The 21,656-nt window shown below is 38.8% G+C and overlaps 2 protein-coding genes across 2 annotated transcripts in view; both read right to left on the minus strand.

Annotated features, from left to right (window-relative positions):
* Nucleotides 1-625: 625 nt before the first annotated feature.
* On the minus strand, nucleotides 626-1,389 carry LOC110969251 (galactose-specific lectin nattectin-like). The gene has a single exon (XM_022219302.2). It carries the CDS (start codon nucleotides 1,312-1,314, stop codon nucleotides 688-690), a length of 627 nt encoding a protein of 208 aa, XP_022074994.2. The 5' UTR covers nucleotides 1,315-1,389; the 3' UTR covers nucleotides 626-687.
* A 5,494-nt stretch (nucleotides 1,390-6,883) lies between these two features.
* The window catches only part of rapgef5a (Rap guanine nucleotide exchange factor (GEF) 5a), a 49,831-nt gene continuing 35,058 nt past the window's right edge, over nucleotides 6,884-21,656 (minus strand). Inside the window, exons 12-26 of the mRNA XM_022202809.2 lie at nucleotides 18,645-18,723; nucleotides 18,406-18,550; nucleotides 16,585-16,676; nucleotides 16,410-16,440; nucleotides 16,101-16,179; nucleotides 15,673-15,822; nucleotides 14,729-14,826; nucleotides 13,574-13,696; nucleotides 12,113-12,291; nucleotides 11,927-12,017; nucleotides 11,777-11,827; nucleotides 11,543-11,630; nucleotides 11,397-11,461; nucleotides 10,616-10,670; nucleotides 6,884-10,245 (exon numbers count right to left, since the gene is read on the minus strand). Coding sequence (XP_022058501.1) covers nucleotides 10,127-10,245; nucleotides 10,616-10,670; nucleotides 11,397-11,461; nucleotides 11,543-11,630; nucleotides 11,777-11,827; nucleotides 11,927-12,017; nucleotides 12,113-12,291; nucleotides 13,574-13,696; nucleotides 14,729-14,826; nucleotides 15,673-15,822; nucleotides 16,101-16,179; nucleotides 16,410-16,440; nucleotides 16,585-16,676; nucleotides 18,406-18,550; nucleotides 18,645-18,723 — 1,445 coding nt within the window. The 3' untranslated portion in view covers nucleotides 6,884-10,126. The remainder of the gene's footprint in view (nucleotides 10,246-10,615; nucleotides 10,671-11,396; nucleotides 11,462-11,542; nucleotides 11,631-11,776; nucleotides 11,828-11,926; nucleotides 12,018-12,112; nucleotides 12,292-13,573; nucleotides 13,697-14,728; nucleotides 14,827-15,672; nucleotides 15,823-16,100; nucleotides 16,180-16,409; nucleotides 16,441-16,584; nucleotides 16,677-18,405; nucleotides 18,551-18,644; nucleotides 18,724-21,656) is intronic.

Below are 21,656 nucleotides of genomic sequence, written 5' to 3' on the forward strand. Positions count from 1 at the left end.
TTCAAATTTGTTGTTTTCTTGTGTTGTTTTTTTCCCTTAATCTAATCTGGTCCAGATTTGACAAATACCTTTCTCTTGCAATTTTCAGAAAGAAAATATACTTCAGTGTAACTCCATGTATTTAATTGTATTTATGTATTTAACCCTAATGAGGGTTTGTTTTTAAATTTTATCTTGTTGTCAGAGCAGAGAAGTTTTGCTCTGTGCTGTCTGTACAATATTTTTCACTTTATCTCTAATACATTCTCCACAAATTAGTATTAGTTTAATTGATGCTTCGTAAGCTGTTTATAAGAGAATAAATGAAACTGTTTGATGTGATGGTGTTATAAATATTTCAGTTGATTTAATGAGTGTCATATCTGATATGACTTCAAGTTCATGACAGAAGACATTCATGGTTTTCATCTGCTGATCACATTTATTATCATAGAATAACTCATTTTGTGGTTATGCAAAGTAAAACACGAGAAAGCACAAGTTGAATGAACATTGTTGTTTCTTCTAAATCTATTTAAATCTGTATAGTCCAATGAAGGAAAAAAAAATATTTCCAGATCATTCAAATGTTATCTCATTCAACACAGCATCAAAATTATTTGTATAAGTGTCCAGTTATCATGAAAATTAAGGTTCATGAAATGACTTTATGATTTTTGAGTCTTCATTTTGCAGGTTTCTCTGCTGTTAAGGATAAACTCTGCGAGATGCACAAACAAAACTCCGTGTGTCTGAACAAGGCCGGTCATTCCATGTAAATCTTGTGCCAAAGTTGGTGTGTGCACAGTCTTCATCTCCTCCAGCATTATTTGGCTCTCCTGTGTTCCAGAAGACAAAGTTGACTTTAGACCCATCAGACCACATCCATCTGCCTTCTAGATGGACGTCACTGAGTCCGATCCAGGTCCATGTCTGAGCAGAATCAAAGTTCCTGATCAGGGAATTGACGAAATTCTGTTCTTTAATACTGTGGATAGAGACCAGGTTGGCTCCTTGTGACACACAGAAGAGTTCTGCACGAGCCCAGGTCATCGGTGTAGCCATGTACTTGTAGCAGCGACCGTTGAAACTGAACCAGAACGCAGGACAGTTGCCTCGCTGTAGGTTCACTCTCTGGTCTTCTGGAGGAATCACAGCACCCAGAGCCAGACCGAACAAGAAGAGGAGCAAGATCATGTTGGAGGATTTAGTCTCGAAGTCTGAGGAGACGTTGGTGTGTAGCTGGAGATGATCTGCACAGTTGGACGTTTCCAAGAATCCTGCAGAGATACGTGACAGCTGCTTTCTTTTATATCCTTCAGAGAGGGTGTTCATCCTCCTGTTCCACGTGCGTTGGCTAAAAATCAACCAGGATTCTACAAGGAAATTCAGGTGAAGTAATAAATCTGAAATATTCATTAACAGTTGTTAATCTCTGACACATCTGAGTGATTGTTTTCTGTGAAATTACACTTTTATTGCACCATTTCAGAGCTTATTTGCAGAACTGAAGTATCAAAGTAGAAAGGTCTGCATAGAGGAGACAATAAGGACAGAAAAGAGAGGATAAAAAGCAATCAGTGCATTATCCATGTGTATTTGGACCTAGTGTCTGGAATAAAGTTGAATTGAATTGAATATCCATGTGTATTTGCATTTTAGCATATGTCATTGTAGAAATCCACATGTATGGTAAACATATGTGAACACATGGTTTTAAAACTTAGTTATATTTTCCCACAATGCTGAAAGTGACAAGGCCTGTATGTATGACACTGAATGTGTATGAGGAGTTTTCTTCAGAGCTTCAGTAGAAATCAAACAGACTTTTTGTTCTTTCAAAAATTTTAAAAGACTTGATTTCTTAATATTGTTGTTCTTGTTTTAATTTTATTATTCAAAGGACCAGTGTGTCAGACTGAGTGGTATCTAGTGGTGAAGTTCCAGACTGCATGTGTCAGAAAAGCAAGGAAATTCAGGAGAAGTAATAAATCTTTCATATCCATTAACAGTTGTTAAACTCTGGTGTGTTTCCCTGGAACTTTATTGTTTGTTTTTCTGTGGAATCGTACTTTTATTGTACCATATAAGAGCTTATTTGCAGAACTGAAGTATCAAAGTAGAAAGGTCTGCAGAGAGGAGACAATAAGGAATAATTTTGAAGTTGTTTCTCCATTAATTAAACAGTCTGGATCCAGTCCAAGTCATGCTTGTGGCAACATACTGACATCTGTGGCTGCAGAAGTTGGACCAGAACATGTGACATCTGATTCACTATAGATTGACCTCATGGTCAAGTTAAGATGCCATCACACATGGAAGTGGAGGATGAGGAGAGGAATGTTCTGTATGTATGAGATCAGGAAGTGTTCAAAACAATATTCAACAAGTGATGTCATGACAGTGTTTGATCAAAGAGAAGATTTTCCCAATTGTATGATAGAATGAAAATATTATTTTATCCTCATTTGATTCTCAAGAAATGTACTGTTGTCATGAAAATAAGAATATTTTGATGTCGACAACAATAAGACATTTTATTAAGCATAATTTTTCTCTTGTGATTTCATTAAAGTGACATTTCATTTTTAACAATTCGTTTGATGTTATGATATTCAGAAGGTGATTAGGATGCCAAAGGATAATGTGAATATTTCTTTTCTATACATTCAACGTGATACATTTTAGATAATACAGAGACAACACACAACCAAGTGTTTCCAAAAGGTAGCTTTTTGCTATTTAATTGACAGTATGACACATGAGTAATGCACACATTATTTTAATATTCTTCTCCTCTCTGCAGACCTTTCCAGTTTGACGCATCAGTTCTGCAGATAAGCTATTACATAGTCCAATAAAAGTGTAATTCCACAGAACAATGAACAATATAACGTGCTAAAGTTTAACAACTGTTAATGAATATTAAAGATTTATTACTTCTCTGAAATGTCCTTGTTTTCCTTCCAGTGTCCTGGTCCTGACACGTGCAGTCTGCAAATTCACCACTGGAATCCACTGAATCCAACACACTGGTCCTTTGAATAATAAAGTAAAAACAAGATGAAGAAATCAATTCTTTTGAGACTTTTGAAGGAAGAAAAAAAGTCTATTTGATTTCTACTGAAGCTCTGAAGAAAACTCCTCATACACATTCAGTGTCATACATACAGGCCTTGTCACTCTCAGCATTGTTTGAAAATAGTTTTAAAACCATGTGTTCACATATGTTTACCATGCATGTGGCTTTACATAATGACAAATACTAAAATGCAATTACAAGAATAATCAAAAAGCTGAAAGAAATCATAATTCATCAGTAAAGTTGATGTTAAATACTGGGGGGCACAGAGCCTCTTTGAATAACAGAGAACAGGTTGTATGAGAAATCTTGGAATTTAGAAATCATTTAACATTGGACAAAATGCAATTACTGTCTCTTCTGTGCAGGTCTATTGAGTTTGATACTTTTGCTCTACAGATAAGCTTTATATGGTACAATAAACGTGCAGTTCCAGAGAAAAGTAAACAACAAGACTCCAGTGTTTATTGTTCTGTTATGGTTGTCTGCTCTCCATCTGCTAAAGTTTGTGAGATGTTCATCTCACCACGTGTCTTGACATAACATATGTTGTGAATTAAAACTGTACAAAGAAAACTGAATCCAGCAGCATTAATACAACATAATAACAATATTGAAAGATCGGTGAAGCAATGGGTAGACAACATTTCATTAACATTCATTTTTTAAATTGTAGGGCTGTAAAATAAGAAATCTCAATGCTGTGTTGAAAGAAACAGCTTTTGAATCATTGGAAAAGAGAGACTTTTTTCTCATTGAACCACATAGAAATGCATAGATTTTGGAGAAAAGTGCTCTAACTTGTACTTTCCTATGGATAACAACAAGCTGTAGTTTCCTATGTACAACAACAAAATGGGTTCTATTGTGATAACAAACATTATCAGAAGATCACAAAGCATTAATGGGTTCTTTTAATGAATTTCAGTTTATGTCCTGCTGGATCTCAGTGCTGCATTTGATACAGTTGATCACAACATTTCATCACAGAGACTCAGTCAGCTCATTGGAATTAAAGTGTCCACACTAAACTGGTTTAAATCTATATTAACAGATCGACACTAGTTAATTCATGTTAATGACGATTCTTCCACCCACACCAGATTTAGTTCTTGAGTTTCACAGGGTTCTGTGCCTGGACTGATATGATTCATCTTGTACATGCTTCACTCAAGCAATATTATCATGAAACACTGCAGACATTTCCAGTGTTATAGAGATGACACCCAGTTTTATTTTTTTAATGAAGCCAGATGAAACTAATCAGTTAGTTGTACTCAAGGCATTTCTGAGGGACATAGAGGCCTGAATGACCTGCAGTTTTCTTCAACTAAATTCAGACAAAACTGAAGTTATAGTATCTGGCATTTAACACTTCAGAAACACACTAACTAGACAGCTACTGATCAGATAGTTATAGTTCTACTTTGAGAATTTTTTGGAGTTGTTTTTAAGCAGAATGGTCAGTTTTCACCTGCACAACATCATTAAAATCAGGAACATCCTGTCTCAGAGTGATGCTGAAAAACTAGTCCATGAATTTGTAACCTCTATGATGGATGATTAAAATTCCTTATTATCATGATGTCCTCATAACTCTGTGGAAAAACCTCCAGCTGATACAAAATGCTGATCATATGTCTTCCATATTGCCTTGTTTTCATTGACTCCTGGTAAATTCCAGGAACAAATTTAAAATTCTATTTCTCCCATTTAAAGCTGTAAATGATCAGACTCCATTGTGTCTTAGACCTTCATTGCAGCATATTATCCTAACAGACTGCAGGTTTATTTGTGGTTTCAAAGAGTAGAATGGGAGGAAGATTTATGATAGAATAAAAATATAATTTCACAGACAGTAAAACTCTCCTGAAAATGATCAGGAGTTCAACTCCTGTTAATGAATTGGTAACCTTTATTATGTCTTTAAATTTCTCTGTATTTCCATATTTCTTCCTGGTTGATGTTTAACTAAACATTCCTAATGCACTTTCCTTATTAAGCCATGGTGTTTTTGTCCTAATAGACACAATTTTATTGTTTTAAGGTGCAATGTGGAGAATTTTGGAAGATCTGCTTCAGTATTATTCAGTAAATACTGATTTGAATATAAGACTTTTGTTTTTAGCAGTTCAGAATGAGTCCTTTATACAAACAGCTGGGGCGGTCCTCCTCAATAGAGTACACTGAGTTGCACCATCATTTCTCTCATCTTCTACAGGCTGTAGAGAGGATCATTACACTGGATTAACTTTGTCTGACCCAACCTGCCATGAAAACCCCAACCTGCCTTCACCCTAGCCAGTCACAACAAAGGATCCTTCAAGCCATGTCCACCAGGTTATGTCTAACTGGCTGGCATTGAGCTTTTGCATTTTAGTGGTCACCAAAGGTTCTCATTCACACTTGGAAGGAGAGATGAGGAAAGGGGAATTCAGAATTTGCAATCTATAACCTCACCACTAGATGCCGCTAAATTCTGTTCACTGATTCTTTAAGCAGTACGATGCCATCACTGCTCTGGACATGGACGCCATGACGAGTAGGATCTACGCGTGGCTGGAGAACCCGGTGAAGTTTGAGAAGTCTCATGGCGTTAATAACAGAGATCGTTCCGAAGTCCGACCACAAGGAGGAGGAGGAGACTCACATGCTCATTGTGGAGGGCTTCCTGCTTTACACCTACAGGCCTTTGATCGACGTGCTAAACCAAAGTTACTTTATTTCCATCCCATATGAAGAATGCAAAAAGAGGAGGTGTTCTAGGAAGTCCACGGTGCCAGACCCCCTCAGCCTGTTCCATGGTCACGTCTGGACCATGGACCTGCAGCACAAGAACATCTGCTCACTGTGAAAGATTATTGAGAGCAGCTTTTTGGTATTTCTGTGCAGAACACTATGATGTTTGCTGAGCTGTGCACCATTAAATGACTTAAGAATATGGAATATTGCTACTGTTTATTATTGTTCTCAGGTTTACTGTTAAATGTATATAGTGTTTCTTACTGTATTTTAAAATTTACATTACTGCACAGAACATTTCAGATTACTTTACCACAGATCAAAGGTACAGATTGTTGTTGTTCACTGTGTATTGGGTAGTACTCATTTTGATTTATACTGATTAGCATACAGAACTCTATGATGTTTCTGGTTTACAGCTGAGAACTAGTTGCTAAAAGTACAGAATATTATTTCTTATTTTAGGTGTGATAATTGTCAGTAAACATTCTAAGAAGTGGAAATTAACAGGATTGTATATATATTGTCACTGAATTGCCCTCAGGATTCTGTCATTGAGCTTACTAGTTCTACATAACAGGCAGATTCTGCAACTAATGATGCTGTAATTCACATAAACAAGGAAACAAGTCCTTCAAAATTTGAATGTTAACAGTCCAGAATGAAAAGGTCATATACAGCTTTCCTGTTGGGTTAAAGAGCCAAAAAAAAAAAAACACATGAAAAATACTTTGTAAAAGTGAGAGGTCAGTTGCAGCTTTCATTTTTTCTTATAACTTTTCGGTGGCGCCCCCAAAATATCTGTTGTACCCCCCTGTGCCTCCCCCCATAAAGTATTATGTGATCAGCTGCATTTGTTTGTCGGGTTCACTGTATTGTTCAGGTAATTTACTCTTAATTGTACCAGGTATTGAAGTGAACAAGAAATTGAAGAAAACAAGGGTGGTCTAATAATTTTTTCTAGGATTATAAATCCTTCAGAGAGGGTGTCTGAACCGGGTGTCATATTATTGGCAGCTGTTTGCAACATCACAGTGTCTGAATGTCAGCCAGGAAAGATCATCAACTCACCTGCAGATGTCACATAAAACCTATAATTTATTTATTTTTCAGTAAAATTTTGATATAGTAAAACGCAGCTTTAGAAAAGACGAGTGACTTCAGCTGTCCGCAGGGTGAGGGGACACGATGGGAGACGTATTGCTTTGTGGCTGATGTTTTTTTTTCATTTACAACAGATAAATAATAACATACCAAACATAGGCATATATTTACACATCAACAATAGTACAAAGCCTTCAACATGTCCTCTCTCGAATTGTGAACTTTTTTTTTTTTCTTTTGTTTCATCATGCAGACAGGTTTTAAACAACATTGCTTTAAAAAATTTAACTTTACACACTCATGACAAAGGTCTGAATGCTGAATGCAGCCTCCTGATGGTTTCCTCTCAATTACAGCCTTCGACAACAGCAAAAATATTTGAGTCGTCACACTGAGCTGCTCTCGTGCTGCCCTCAAGTGGCCACAAAACACAAGTGCTTTTAAATTCCAGTGCTGCGGCTTCAAACCACAAAACATCCTTTCTTCTCACGTGTGCACTTCCACTTGTTGAATCTCTGAACATGGCACAGAAACCAAAACATTTATTGTCTTAAATAAACAATATATTACAATAAATAACTAATATAACAATTATTCTGTCCTTTCAACACAATAAGCAGAGGTGTGTGTATCATGTACAGGTTGATAGGAAAAATGACGACCACAAGGCCTTCATCTGACACTGAATATGAACAGATCATCAGCTCTAGTAGTGAAAGAATCACTGGCTTGGTTTCACATAAAGCATACCTTGAAATGGAGTTTTGAAGAGAAGAAATAAGAGTTCCTCTTTGTAAAAGCAACAAAACAGTGTTTCTTCATTCATTCAGAAGCTGCTCTATAGCATCACTTGGTGTGACCAGCAGCAAACCATGACTAATGTTGGCAAACTTTAGGTGCCACTTGTGCTGTTGTTACAGTAATATATTGTAGACTTTCAGCCAAATGCTAAACAGTAATGTTTCGATTTTACATCTACATAATGTGTAAATGGTTCAAATAAGAGCTCAATTTGAATTGGTATGTTCCGGGGACAAAGCATCTATAGGAAGTGTAGGTGAGTAGTTCCAGTAGTTTTATTCAGTTAGAAGCTGCTCATAACACAAAAATGATATTTCAAGTGACTCATCACTTTGCCATCTTTGAATTTTTTCTTTCAATGAACCAATGCTGCTTTTGGCACTACAACAATTTGGGACATTTGTGTCATCCCTCGTCCATTTAACTGGTTGTGATCTGCTGTGCTTTGAAAGGCAAAGTGTTGGAATGATGAATGATGGATGCTTTACAGCCATCCAAACAATGCAACACATGCATTACTATGTTACATTTAGGAATACTACTGCTGGATATGAGAAATGCACACCTGAAGTGACCGGCTAGGAATGAACGGAGAGAGGACCAAAAGAAAAAACACCAGTAAGGTCTGCCAGGCATGGTTCTTGCCTTAATTTGTATTCATCGTAATCACTTTGATAATTCCTGATTAATTCCCTTCATGCCAGACTGCATGTCTGTCCTGTGACTACAGAGTGAGCCACACTGTTAATTTTCTGATGGCCCTCCATAATTTGAATTACAAATAGACGCTTTGGCATCTTATGGCTGTGTCAACAAGAACATGCTGCCACAATCTGAGAAATGATTGGATTCAGAAAGGATTTCTTTGAAGAGAACCATAGTTAAAGTGAGAAATAATTTCTGAATTTAATTCCTAGTAAGAAAAGTTATTATTCCGGAGGAAGTTTGCGTCTTTGTGCTTCCATTACTCTGTGTTGGATCTTACAGACAGTATCCACAAGACCACCTCTGAATGATCTTTTCACTAAGAATCAATCATCCACGTCCAAGTCTCCTCATGAGCAGAATTCAATGAAATAAAGCCGTTATTTCAACTTCTGTGGTGCAGTACTTCTAAACCTCAAGGACTAAAAAACTAACAAAAAAAATACAAAAAAAAAAAACTATAATAAGTGGGGCTGTGTTACCATAGCAACCCGACATGGGATACAATTACACAGCCTGAACTCAGTCATCATGATGTCTCACGTCTGTGAGGAGTCAGATCGGCTTTACATGATCAAGGACTAGACGTCATACCACTGCTTGTTCTAGGAAATCAAACTCTGTGACAAAAAGACACCGATTCCTAAACAAACCAAGAGCTCAACAGTACATCTGTGCTGCAAGACTCAACGTGACATTTGGCACTGAAAACTGTATAGGTCCATATCATATACAGTGTAAAATTAGCAGTATCTATTCACACAAACACGTCATAGAGAGGAGTGCATGAGAAGTGTCAGGCTAAAAGTCAACCAGGACTTTAAAATGAAAAGAAAACCCAATAACTGTTCATTATTTATCAAACTCCGACATGTTCAGGAGAGCTTTAGCGTTTCAAATGCCGCAGTCAGTCAGTGAAACCCTCTCACAATGCTTCCTTCACATGCTAGGTACAAAACACTGTTAATGTTGGACGCACTGGGGCTGTATAGTTTCACCTGAAAGAAAAGGTCTGTGTGAGAAAAGGTAAAACGGTATGTGAAGTGCTAGTTAACACAAAAACCAAAAGTAGCTCAGCATCATACACATAAATAACTATAGCATGTATTCCAGATATACATGTATCACTGGGCAAATATGTACTATGTCGATGAAATCCCATCAGACCATCCATGGTGTGGATTTTTCCCAAAAGGTTATGAACAAATCCAATTTCTCTACAGATGTTTTAGCATTTGTAACTGAAATGATGAGGAGGCTATCAAGTCCTTGTTGACCTTCAGGAGGTGAGACAAGATTGACAAAAATAAAGGAACATTCCACCTGCTGAACAGGCTCATAAATAACCAAATCACAAGAACAAAACAAGGGCATACTCAGTCCAATAGATACTGTACAAACTAATTACAGCCTCCTCAACTGTCTGTTTCCATTTGGCAATTCTCCGTCTTGCTGCACAGATTCAGTTCTTGTAGAAAGTTCACAGGGCGAGCATATAAATCCTTTATAAGCACATGTTCAGTGCAAGTGAGCCTTTAGAGAACAGCTGTGTCTTCATGGGTTTTATCAAAGCACACCTCATCGTCCATTTGGCATCACTGCTGCTTGACATTTTGCTGTACAAAGCGTCCTCCGTGTCACACAGTGGCCTCATTTCCACGGCGCTGCATCCAGTGTGTTTTTGTGTCTTTCCTTCTGAGTGTATTCTTGTGTTTAGGCGCGTGGCTCCAGTTTGTGTGACAGTTCAAAAAGCGTCTGCTGATTGTCGATGATGTGCAGGTAGTGAACGCTCGCCCTCACCTCGGCACTGTCGACCCCAATTACCTCGTTGCCTGAGAGGCAGACGCAAAACACGTGCATTAGACAAACACAAGAGTTTTCTGGTGGACTCAAGAACACACATACACACACACTAACACACATTTTATATAAACAGACTGTATTATGGCCACATGAAGAAAATAAAAGACTGTCTGGAAATGGTTGCTTAGAAACTGAGAGAGAAAACTGAGTGGGAGAATCAGGTGCAGGTGTAGTACACTAACTCAACTGCAGACGGCAGTAGAGTCTTGATCCAAACATCAACATGTCCTCAACATGAACAGGCTGTTACATGAGGTCAGACAATGAGCCAAAAGAGTCCTAGACTGTTCTCTAATTTGTGACGATCGAATCATTTGCACCAATTAAGAGAAGACTCACCTGGTTGGTCGCTTTGACAGTGACGAATCATTCTCACTGTGTCTGCGATCATATGCTGTTAGTGTTCAAGAAGACATGACGCATTAGTACAATATGAAATTGTCCAGATGTGATATTTTGGGGCAGATCGCACTGCAATGCAACTGCAGCTGAGGCAACACTGTGACATCAGCTCTCACCTAATCAGTCCTGACCTTTTCTTTTTAATGGCTGAATTACAGTAAACATGCTAGTTTTATTTTTAGTAATGGTGGACTGAGGTTAAAAAGAAAAGCAGTCAAAAAGAAAGCATGTCCAGCTTTTATTAGATAGTTTGTTATCTATCTATCTATCTATTTACTTGGTATCACTCATTCACCCCCACCAATGGTATGGAGCTGCCATCCAATCAGCAGTCTGAGCTTCGGGCTTACCACCTTGCCCATGTGGAGGAGCAGGAGACTGAACCTCCAACCTTGCAATTAGTGAACAACCTGCTCTACCACCTGCGCCACAGCCATTCAAGATTAGCTAGCCTGCAATATAGTGAATTCACATGGCAGAGGAAGATTTCCTCTACTACCATATACTACAACAACTCTGTATATCGCACAAAACCAAACACTACAGCCTTTAAGATAAAATAAACATCCACATATCATGACCTCAGTATCATCAATACTACACGTCTCCACTATAATACACTAATAACAAGACGGCCAGGAAAAATCCTTGCATGTCACATTTCAGTTGAGGCACAAACTCAAACACTGGAAGACATTTCGGAACTGCCTCGACTCACCAGCTTCTCAAAGTTGACCAGGTTGTCATGGAAAGTCTTATTTCCCTCGTGGATAAAAGTGATATCTAAGAGGAGTAGACAGGCATGGTGAGTTTTCATTCAGTGTTTTTATATGTGAGTGTGTGTGGAGGGTTTAGAGAGGATACCTTTCAGGAGAAGAGGCATAAAAGGGATCTTAGGAGGTTTCATCCTCTTGAAGGCTTCTCTATAGGCTTTGTGGTTCAGAGATGGATCCTGCAGAGAGACAGAGGAAGAGAGAAAGCAGAATAGAAGAAAAGAATTGGGAGAGGAGGAGCGATTTAAAGTTTTGATCATGAAATCAAAAGAAGAGCACGCTTCTCGCTCTGCATGTTTCTCTATCTCTGTTCACCAAGTCTCACCGTGATGAGCTCCAACTCTGAGAAAAGCTTCTTGAACTTCCCCGGACATTTCTGAAGGAGAGGAGGGTGTTTGGTCAGAGCTGGATTTAAAATACAAAGCATATGCTTAAATAAACTAAATGCACAACACACACACACACACACACTCACCTCCCAAGTTTGGTTGAGACGGCTGACAGCAGCCGTGTTAAGACCCATGATGATGGCAAATGCAGAATTCAGATTTCTTTGAGCTTTACAGCTAAATGCAAAACAGACAAAAAAGGTGACACATTAAATTGAAAACGAAGGTGTGATAAATCCATGTTTGTTTGAGATGTCATAATCTGTTCTTACTGAGCTGCGATCTTGATGAACTTCTTGAGCAGCTGCACTCTCTTATTAAGCGATACGCACATGAGCACCTCGGACATGACCCACTGCTGGACCTCATTACAACGCTGGAGCAGGACTGAGAGCGCTGCTGTGTGGCCAGTGCCAGGAGCACGGCTCAGGGTGTAGTACACCAGCTCCTGCTGCATGTGGATGGAGGGCAGAGTGTGTGTGAGATACATAAAGCTTTTCATAAAAATGCACAAAATATGTATTACCTCAGAGATCTTTAGTACCTCGCTATCATTTTCGCTACCATTCCTTTTGGAGTTTTTTGGACTAATGATTTAATCTCCCAATTAATATTTTTCATAGTCCATTTAAGCTTTGCTCCAATTAACCCCCCCAAATTAATTTGCAGTCATATAAAACAGAGGAAAGCAGATAATGCTCATATTTTAGAATGAAAATCAAATCCAGACCAGTTCTCAAAACATAATTACATCTATGTAACAGCAGAAAGCCGATTTCAGACAAGCGCTTTTTTCCATTAATCTCACTACATCTGAAAGTGTGAGCTTCATGTTTGAACGAACACCCCAGTCACCATCTTAGTAGGTAGCATTTGCATTTAATTTTCAGCATGGCACAAGATTGAACTGCATTCAGTCACATAAACAGATAGAAGACAATATTAGAACGTAGTCAATTTTGAGCTGTGCGACTCCACCTTTTTACACGTTTCAGCACCAATATTGGTCCAAAAAGACACAGTTTGCATGCCAAAATCATTGTTCTACAATTTCACATGCATTACAAACTGAAATATCCAATAAAAAATGTAATTGTGCTAAATACAGACTTTGTAAAAGGCTGAATTAACAACACTCATCAATAATGAATGCTATGCAGGTTTTGACATGTTTTCTGTAACCACATACAGGATGTGAGCAAATCTACCAAAATATGGAAACTACCCAAGTCACAATGAAAACACATTTTAAAATCGCTGTAGATAAATTACCATTACACACAATCTTCAAAGTAGGCCATTAGTTTGTGGGGCAGTTTGACAAGCTCGCAATTGTTTAGACTTGCTCGTTTGTCTTTTTGAGCATTCTTACACATTATACATCACTTCATGTTGTACTGTCTAATCACACATGTATGACAAATGACAAAATGCCATCACTTTAACAGATGGATAAAGCCAGCAATGGTACATATCCCGTGTCTGTAAAGGGCTTAAGATGCAGCCTACGTGTGTTCCTCTGAGCTGAGCTTAACCATTTTAACAAGAAATATTCAGCTCTTCCTGAAAGCTGCTCAGCTGCAAGCTCAGCTGTACTCCTGATCCAGCAAGTCTTGTAGAGCATTTGCATCTTTAATGCTTTATGTTCAAGCAATCTCTGTCATAAATATGAATTTATTATAAACTGTGTGCACCCAGCACATGCATATAATTGCGTATATGTGAGCGCATACCTCGTGGATGGACTTAAAGAGGCTCCAGTCCAGGTGTGTGAGAGCAGCTGCAACATCCCAGGTGTTGATGCCTAAAAGTCGAACCGGCCTTCTGCTTAGCTCAGCACTGTCTGTTAAAGGAGGCTGCACATGCAAACACACGAAACTTAACACAGTGCACGGAATGACAATGCACACAAATAATCCAGTGTATACTCACAGATACAGTGTGTGGATAGGAATAGGGCTTTCTCTAAATAAGCAAAACAATACCTCACCTTCACTATAGACTACAGGATAATGAGGCCAGCAAGGATTTAAACATGTCAGTAAAAAGAAACAATACTGCACAGAGCCATTAGATCAAGTGTTTCCTGTCTATATACAAGCAGGACTGAAAGCTGTGAGGTGATTTTTACAATATTTCTATAATTGCTTTGTCTGACTAGATACAGATCACTATATCAACTACAACTCTGCATTTCTGTGTGTGGCAACTGAAGTGAAGTCAGCAGAGAAAAGGCCAAACAAACCTTAACATAATATTCCTACCAGCCTGATTCTTAGACAATAGATATGTTAAAGTGCTTTGACATGGAGGACTTACTGGTTTGCTAAATATTTCAAATCCAGAAAGAACCAAGAACCCCTAAAACTGCATTTTCTAAAATGCCCAATAGTGCAATGTTATTTAAGGATTCACAACTGAAGCTCCACTGTGAAAAACATGCCATTACAGAACCACACATTGCCCTGATACAGCACTTTCCAATCCTGTCGTCACAGATGAGCAACAGCACAATAATTGTGGCTCACATCTTTTCTCTCCTATTGAGTTAATGACAATCACCTGGCCTGAGTCTCTCCAGCTCGCTTATGATGCATGACTCACAATAACACTGAGGAAATATGTTGGTTGGGGAATTACAATATTAATTTCAATGTCTTGAAGATTCTCAGTCATCCAGGTTGTTTTACTACTTTTAATTCCTGATTTATCCAAAAGAGGATACAGAAGCTACCAGCAATATTAGTGGGATCAAGGGCCTAAATAAAAAACTTCAAGAAATTGTGGTTCGCTTTGGACTTGGAAGTTGTATCTTTTGCTTCCGTTGGTATTCGTGGAAAAAAAAAGGTGAATGGCATAAACACAAACAGAAGAGGACATTTACATACCAAGATCTCAGTGAGATCCCTGCGACAGGCCACGAGCTTTCCTTGTGGGGTCAGAGACTCTGAGTATACACAGTCACTGGGCTGTAACACCCTTCGCTCTGCAGACACAAAGGAGAGAGAAGGAGGCAGAGCTGCTGATGATAATGATAATATCGAGGCAAGAGTGTGCAGCAGTGATTTCCAACCAGTGAGGAGCGGGTTGTGATTCTGCAGTTGCCAAGGGGTATGTAGAAGGTTTGAGTAGTAGCTCACTGGATAGTTTAAATTAAGGCACACATAATCACCATTAACTAGTTTCTTAATAGCATGCATATTAGTAGCATACTAACGTTTCAGTCATCTTGATAGAGCACTAATTAATGCTTTATTCTGCATGACCACATTTGACAACTATTCTTCTGTCTTGTAGTTGTAGAATATGACCATGCAGAAAAATGCATTAATAAGTATTTTATAAGACTAATAAATGGTCATTACATTAGTAATATTCATGCTGTTTAGCAGCTAGTTAGTGGTGAATATGTATACCTTAATATAAAGCATTTTGCAGCAATAATTAAAAAATCTAAAATTGCCTGAAAGACAACGAAGGTTATGAGCAAATAGTTCAAATAGGTAGCTTTAAGTAATAATCGGCTAAACATTATGGATAAACAGCTGAAAAGATAAACTTAATTTAGCTTAAAGGCAAACCTGACCAAACTAATCAAACCTACAAAAATAGTGTTACAATATAAATTTTTATGCCATTATTTCTTTAAAATGGCATCCAGTTTCTACTCCTTTCACAAACATATCAGGAAAATGATAAGTATTGATGAGAGAGTACTTTTATATGACAGGTTTTTCGATGCACTTCAGACAAAAAAGCAATGGTGTATAAACATTTCTTATATTACTGTTTTGACCACATGTTGTGCAGGCACTTCTTTGTGTGTTTGTACCTCCAGTGTTCGACACCACAGCGAGCACCATGTCTTCTTCTGCTCTGTCCATTTTCACACCCACAATTCGCAGAAGCTCGTGGGCCTCCAGTGAAGGGTGCGTGTGCACACTCAGGTAGGAGTCGGCACTCACATACAGGCAACAAATAACTGAAAAATACATTAAAAATGTTCCCAGTGAACGATGAAAACCAAATATTGAAATATTGTAAAATCTGAATGACGCAAATGCAGGGGAAAAAAAACTCTCTAAAAAGATAGACTTGAGTTAATTTTTGTCAAGTACTTGAGCAGAGAAAAAATACTGAATACACTGTATTTAAAAAATTTGCATGTGCACAGACTGTCATTATGCATAATTGCATACAGTTTTGGGCAGTGTGTTGTGTGCAGTAAATGTGTGTACGTACATTTTGTCTGTTACTCACCCTCTCTCGTCTCGTTCTGTGGACTGCGGAGTTGTAAACAGTTTTCCTTCAAACTCAGCTGCTGATACATTTGTTTGCTCTGACGGGGAAGGAGAAGAAATATAAGGACTTGAAATACTTTACTTACACTGCACAAGATATCATTAGTTAGTGATAATATCTGTGGCAGCAGCTATGTTACTGTATGAATTTTTTAGCTTGTTGCATGATTAAACGTAGTTAAGTGCACTTTTAGCACTGGATACAATGATTACTAACTTACACCTTACAGAAAGAAAGGCAGATTTGTAAACACTCTTTCAGGCATACCTTTTGGTTTGGAGGGCAGTCATCCACTGTGCTACAAAAACAAAGCACACATAGCACTGATGAGGGATATAGGAGAAATATAAAAAACACAGTATAACAGGTAGATGAACATTTTCACACCATCTTATGGCAATCACATTTAACAAAGTCTTCACATAGAGACAAATGCACTTACTGCCTGCGACGCAGTAGCTTCTGAAACTCCTTCAGGTCTTTTTCCAGTGTGGGAAATTCATACAGATCTTCTAAAACACATCTGTACAGCGTCTGACAGGCAGAGACAAAAAGATAATAACATCCACAGTTCATATTAAATACTTGAAGCATTAGTTTGACCCTTTGTAAAAGGTGGTCACTGGCAGCTGAACAGCACTGCACTGCTAACCGCACTTTACTGCATGGCAGCCATGATACCAAGGCTCAGCTGGCAGTGTCAGCAACATTTCACAGGTATACCAAGACCTCAGTACAACATATAACCTCCAGGCTCTGCCTCTTGGACACTGAGTGCATACCAAGCAGCTGTTTCACTTCCTGCTCACTACAGTGATCAACACCCAGCTATAGAGCAGAACACAAACACTGGCAAGTACATATCAGAAATACATACCGATTATTTTGTCATATTACCTCATCAATTGATTCAATTAACATTAACCAATTAGTGGAGGTCCACATTCTGACATTTTAATAAACTGCTTCTATTTTTATTAACATTTTTGTGCTTTTCAGTAAAAAAAACAGGAGGGAAGACAAGAGGAAAAGACAACTTACATACAATACATTGCACAAACATTACATTCTGTGCAGTTAATTTACTGAGCACCATCAAGTGCAAATCATGCTGCGCAGGTAGATTACATTAAAAAAAAAAACCTCAGACATGTTCTGTACTTTGAACTTAAATGGGTGACTAGGCATGTTCTGCAGCATCTGTGTGTGTGTATGGCAGATAATTAGTAACTAGAATGAAAACTCAGGAGGCAGTAACACTAAGAACCTGCAAGCATCCACATATACACAGACACACACACACACATCTCCACACACCTCCTTATCGCTGTCATTGACCCACCATAGCCTCCAATCCCAATTCCCCTCTCGTTCCTCTGTTACTAGGCAACTATCACCTGGGTTACGCACTCCATATGAGATTATACCCATGCCAACCCTACCACTTTGGTTTCCATGGCAACCCGGCACCGAGCAATGGAGCTGTCAGGTTATGGAGGGACAAGTGATTGGTGAGCGTGTGTGTGTGCCTGCTAGCGTGTTTATGTGCACACGCGTGATTGCGTTCTGTGTTTGTGTGCACGTGTCTGTTTCTCTTCGTCGTCACAGGCATCCCAATCCGATTCAGGCTACCGTGTGATAATAGCAGGAACGCAGTTACAAGGAGCATTTGTAGTGAAAATTGTGACAGTTATATGACATTTAGAGTCTGTATGTGTGTGTTTTTCGATTACCCCAATTTCAAGCTGCAGCTCATTAAATACAGTATACACAGCAAAAATTCTCCTGGTTATTGTTCATTATTCTCTGAAATAAAACCATACAACTACACATCGATTATACCCACTCATTCCTCAAATGATACACTGTGAAAGCGCCTGCATGTTTTCTGTTTCTCTGTCAGAGAGAGAGGATAAAAACATCAACAAGGTTCCCCTGAGGGAGAAAGCTGAACCACAATTCAGTTTAACATGGGAAGCAGCAAATCGAAAGCTCAGAGCACAAACGCATACACACACTTTTCAGCTTCTTGTCTTTCTGTACAAAATGTTTGATGTCCTGGTGCACAGAACTCAAGGAGGACAACCCCATTTTAGAACAAGACAGAGAGACAAATGAAGATGAACGAGTCCTCTGATGTTCTTCAGTGATACGTGTGAAAGGACACCAGAGGATCAAACTCATTAAATTACTGAATAAGACAGTGAGAGAGAGGACGGATTAAAACAATGAAAAGTGGTGAAGACAGCCAGCACTGTAATACCTTCATGAAGCTCCTAACATGCTCCTCTTCCTTGAGGAAGTCCTTGTATAGCCTGCTCCAGTGGGAGACCAGCTGCAGTACTTTACGCTTCCTGAAGAGGGCGTCTTTCCCCTCCTCCTGGCCCCTGCAGCGGACGCTGCTATAGGTGACTGTGGTCAAGGATACAACAGAGGAGAGCATGGAGTCTGAAAGGATTTCTGTGTGTTTGAGTCCATGTGTGGGTTTGCCAGAAAGGATATTGTCCCAGCAGAGCCTGACAAAGGTCATGAGTGGACATGAACACCAGGTACGTCAGCAAGAAGTCATCCAGCAGCATTTCTGAAACATAAAAAACATCAATATTCAGGAAAAATGTTCTAAGTTTTCCACTCATTTGGGAAATTAAGGTTTGGAATGCCTTTTAGCTTCTCCCTTTGTCTTTTAATTCACTCTCGATTTCTTCAATCTACTTTACAAATCCACAAATGACACACTTTCATTAATTCACTGATGACAGAAAGTTAGAAATTCACCAGATTTATTAATTATGGCCACTTGAGGGAAAATAAAGGGTTTGTCAATTAACCTTTAGGCTTATACTTAAGGTCCTGTTTTCCTCTTTTATTTGCACATGAATAGCTTTAAAGTCATTATTACAGTCATGTAAAATCTGAAAGGTGTCACTTGTTTTGATAAACCCACACCCAACCGACACACTCTACATCCAACAGAGCTTTTCAGGGTCATTCAGTGCGCTGGTTTGATTTTATGGCTTGCAAATTTATTGTTGTGAGTTTGTCTCTTGTGGCATTATTTTCAGGCAGCTGTTCTCAGCAATAAAAGTTCTAAAACCCCCTCAGCACACTACCTGCTCAGAATCAAACAGTAGACAGACAAACTAGGGAGTAGGTGGAATACGTAGTGGAATATTTTGCAGCTAAAAATGTATACTTCAGGAGTTGACAGAGAGCAAAAACAAAAGCTAAAACTTAAGTGACTTTGCTTCATCAGGTGACCAGTATTATCATAAAAATGTTGTTCTGTGTCTATTATGACACAAATATGTTCACTCTTCACTGTAAAATATGATAAGTATTCAGCAATTTTGGCAGCTTTGGGATCTCTATAAAAAGTTAAAACAAAGTTCTGTGAGTTCAGTTTCAAAGTATAAATTTGAAGTTGAAGAGATTTAAGGTTAAGGATTGTTTGCTTATATGGAGAGGTGCCATCAATCAAATCTAAAGTTACATCTACATAGTCCTGATGAAGCAGGTTATCCTGAGTGTTAATATTTCAATAAATTATTCAAAATGAAGGTGTATTCAACAGATATTTTGTCAAGAATGCGAGAAATCAAGAAACTATATTTTTATTAGCCTAAAGAAAAGCGAAACAAATATTCACATTGCAAAGAGGAAAACAGGCCTTTCTTTCTCATTTTCCGAGCAACTTTTAAACATGATAAATTTATAGTAAAGCAAGCTTATGTGCAAATGAAAGGTGAGAGGTTGTGAGTATGTGTGAGACGAAGCAGGTGATCAATAGTAAGAACCAAATATAAACAGCCCCTGTGGCAGATGGGTAATGAGCCATTGTTGGTGGTGAGGGAGCGGTGGTGTGTGTGTGTGTGTGTGTGTGTGTGTGTGTGTGTGTGTGTGTGTGTGTGTGTAGCGTCAAACTCTTTCCCTGGGAAAATGTGTGACCCAAATATGGCTCTGTCAGGCAGAGAGCAAAGAAATCAATTATAGAACACTGAGCATAGGCCGTGGCATAAATATTTGATCAACTGTCTTCTCTTTAAAAATAAAAAAACACAACTTTTGCGGGAAATATTTTTAGGCAGGTCTGACTGACCTTATCACTTTTTCAAAACCTTGTTGACTCACTTTCCTGTCATATTCTATTTTTTGAGGCCTTTTCTCATCAATCGGTAGATATAGAGGCTTTTCTTGACCAGCTATCAGCCTGATTCCTTCTTTTCACTTCCCTCTCTCACTCTGTCCATCCTAAACTACCCTCATCCACCTCCCCTTCCCTACACCCCCGTTTTTCATTTTCTCCTTCTTGGCGATTACATTTCCCCCCCGCTACTTCTCTCCTCCTACGCTCACCCTCTCTCAGCTCTCTGTGATGATAAATATCCATTTTCATCTTCAACATATGCCCTCTGCGTTTGCCCGCTGGCACACACAAAGTCAAACACACACACACACACACACACACACACACACACACACACACACACACACACACACACACACACACACACACACACACACACACACACACACACACACACACACACACACACACACACACACACACACACACAGCACCCTGATGAATAACTCATTCAGTTCTGACCTTGGGGACTTTATCTCCTGTGAGAAAGACAGAAAAAAAGAGGGAAAATGTGTGTGTGCTGAACTAATCGCGGTAATCTGCTGCTGTCTTTTTTGTTGTGTGTGTGTTTTTATGTGTACGTGTAGAGGGGTGGTTGGGGTAATTGCTCTCTCTCCATGGAAGTGTGTTTGAGCCTGTTCAACATGCTGCACAGCTAAGCCCGCTAAAACGACACACTGATGCTCAGCACCACCCCAGAGGGTACACACACACACACACACACCATAAATGTCTATGCTTATACAGGACAAATAAACCAAGAGCCAAAAGACAGATACACACATAAATGCAGAGACAGATATCCAAACACGCACATAAACTCTACATCCCTACTTCTGCCTCTCCCGCCTGTCTTTTCTGTTTTCAGTGAATAAATATCAGGCAGACCTCCTCCACAAAGACCATCTCAGTTCTCTTTCTCCTTCTCTCTCTCTCTCCCACATTTATCTCTCCCTCTTTCTTCATTTGCTTCCTGCAATTCAGTGAGATGGCTCCCTGTGGACTGCTGGGAACTGGTGGTGCTGAGGAGTTGATGCATAAAGGCGCCTTGTCTTGAAACTGTGCTAAGAGGCAGGAGAACGGTTTTATAAAATCTAAGTTGGGAAGCAGATGTTCCTGTGCGATAAAAGTGCTATTTTAGTGGACCTGGGCTCAGAGATGGCACTGAATTTATGTAGAAAACAAGTCAAGAGCAATGGACAATGACGAATTAGCTTCTATTTTTACCAGCATGTATCTTTCTTTTGATCTATGTAGGTTTGTCAAATTAATATTTTAAGATAAAAGAAGCATGTGGGCTACCATTGGTCATATTATAATCTCAGTAACCTCATATTCATGTAATGTTCATGATACAGCTAAAACAACTG

The sequence above is a fragment of the Acanthochromis polyacanthus genome, chromosome 11 (assembly GCF_021347895.1).
Source record: "Acanthochromis polyacanthus isolate Apoly-LR-REF ecotype Palm Island chromosome 11, KAUST_Apoly_ChrSc, whole genome shotgun sequence".
In the NCBI taxonomy this organism is placed as follows: domain Eukaryota; kingdom Metazoa; phylum Chordata; class Actinopteri; family Pomacentridae; genus Acanthochromis; species Acanthochromis polyacanthus.

What these genes read in the sequence shown, in the direction of transcription:
- LOC110969251 (XM_022219302.2), bottom strand. Translation starts at nt 1,314, where the DNA reads ATGAACACCCTCTCTGAAGGATATAAAAGAAAGCAGCTGTCACGTATC.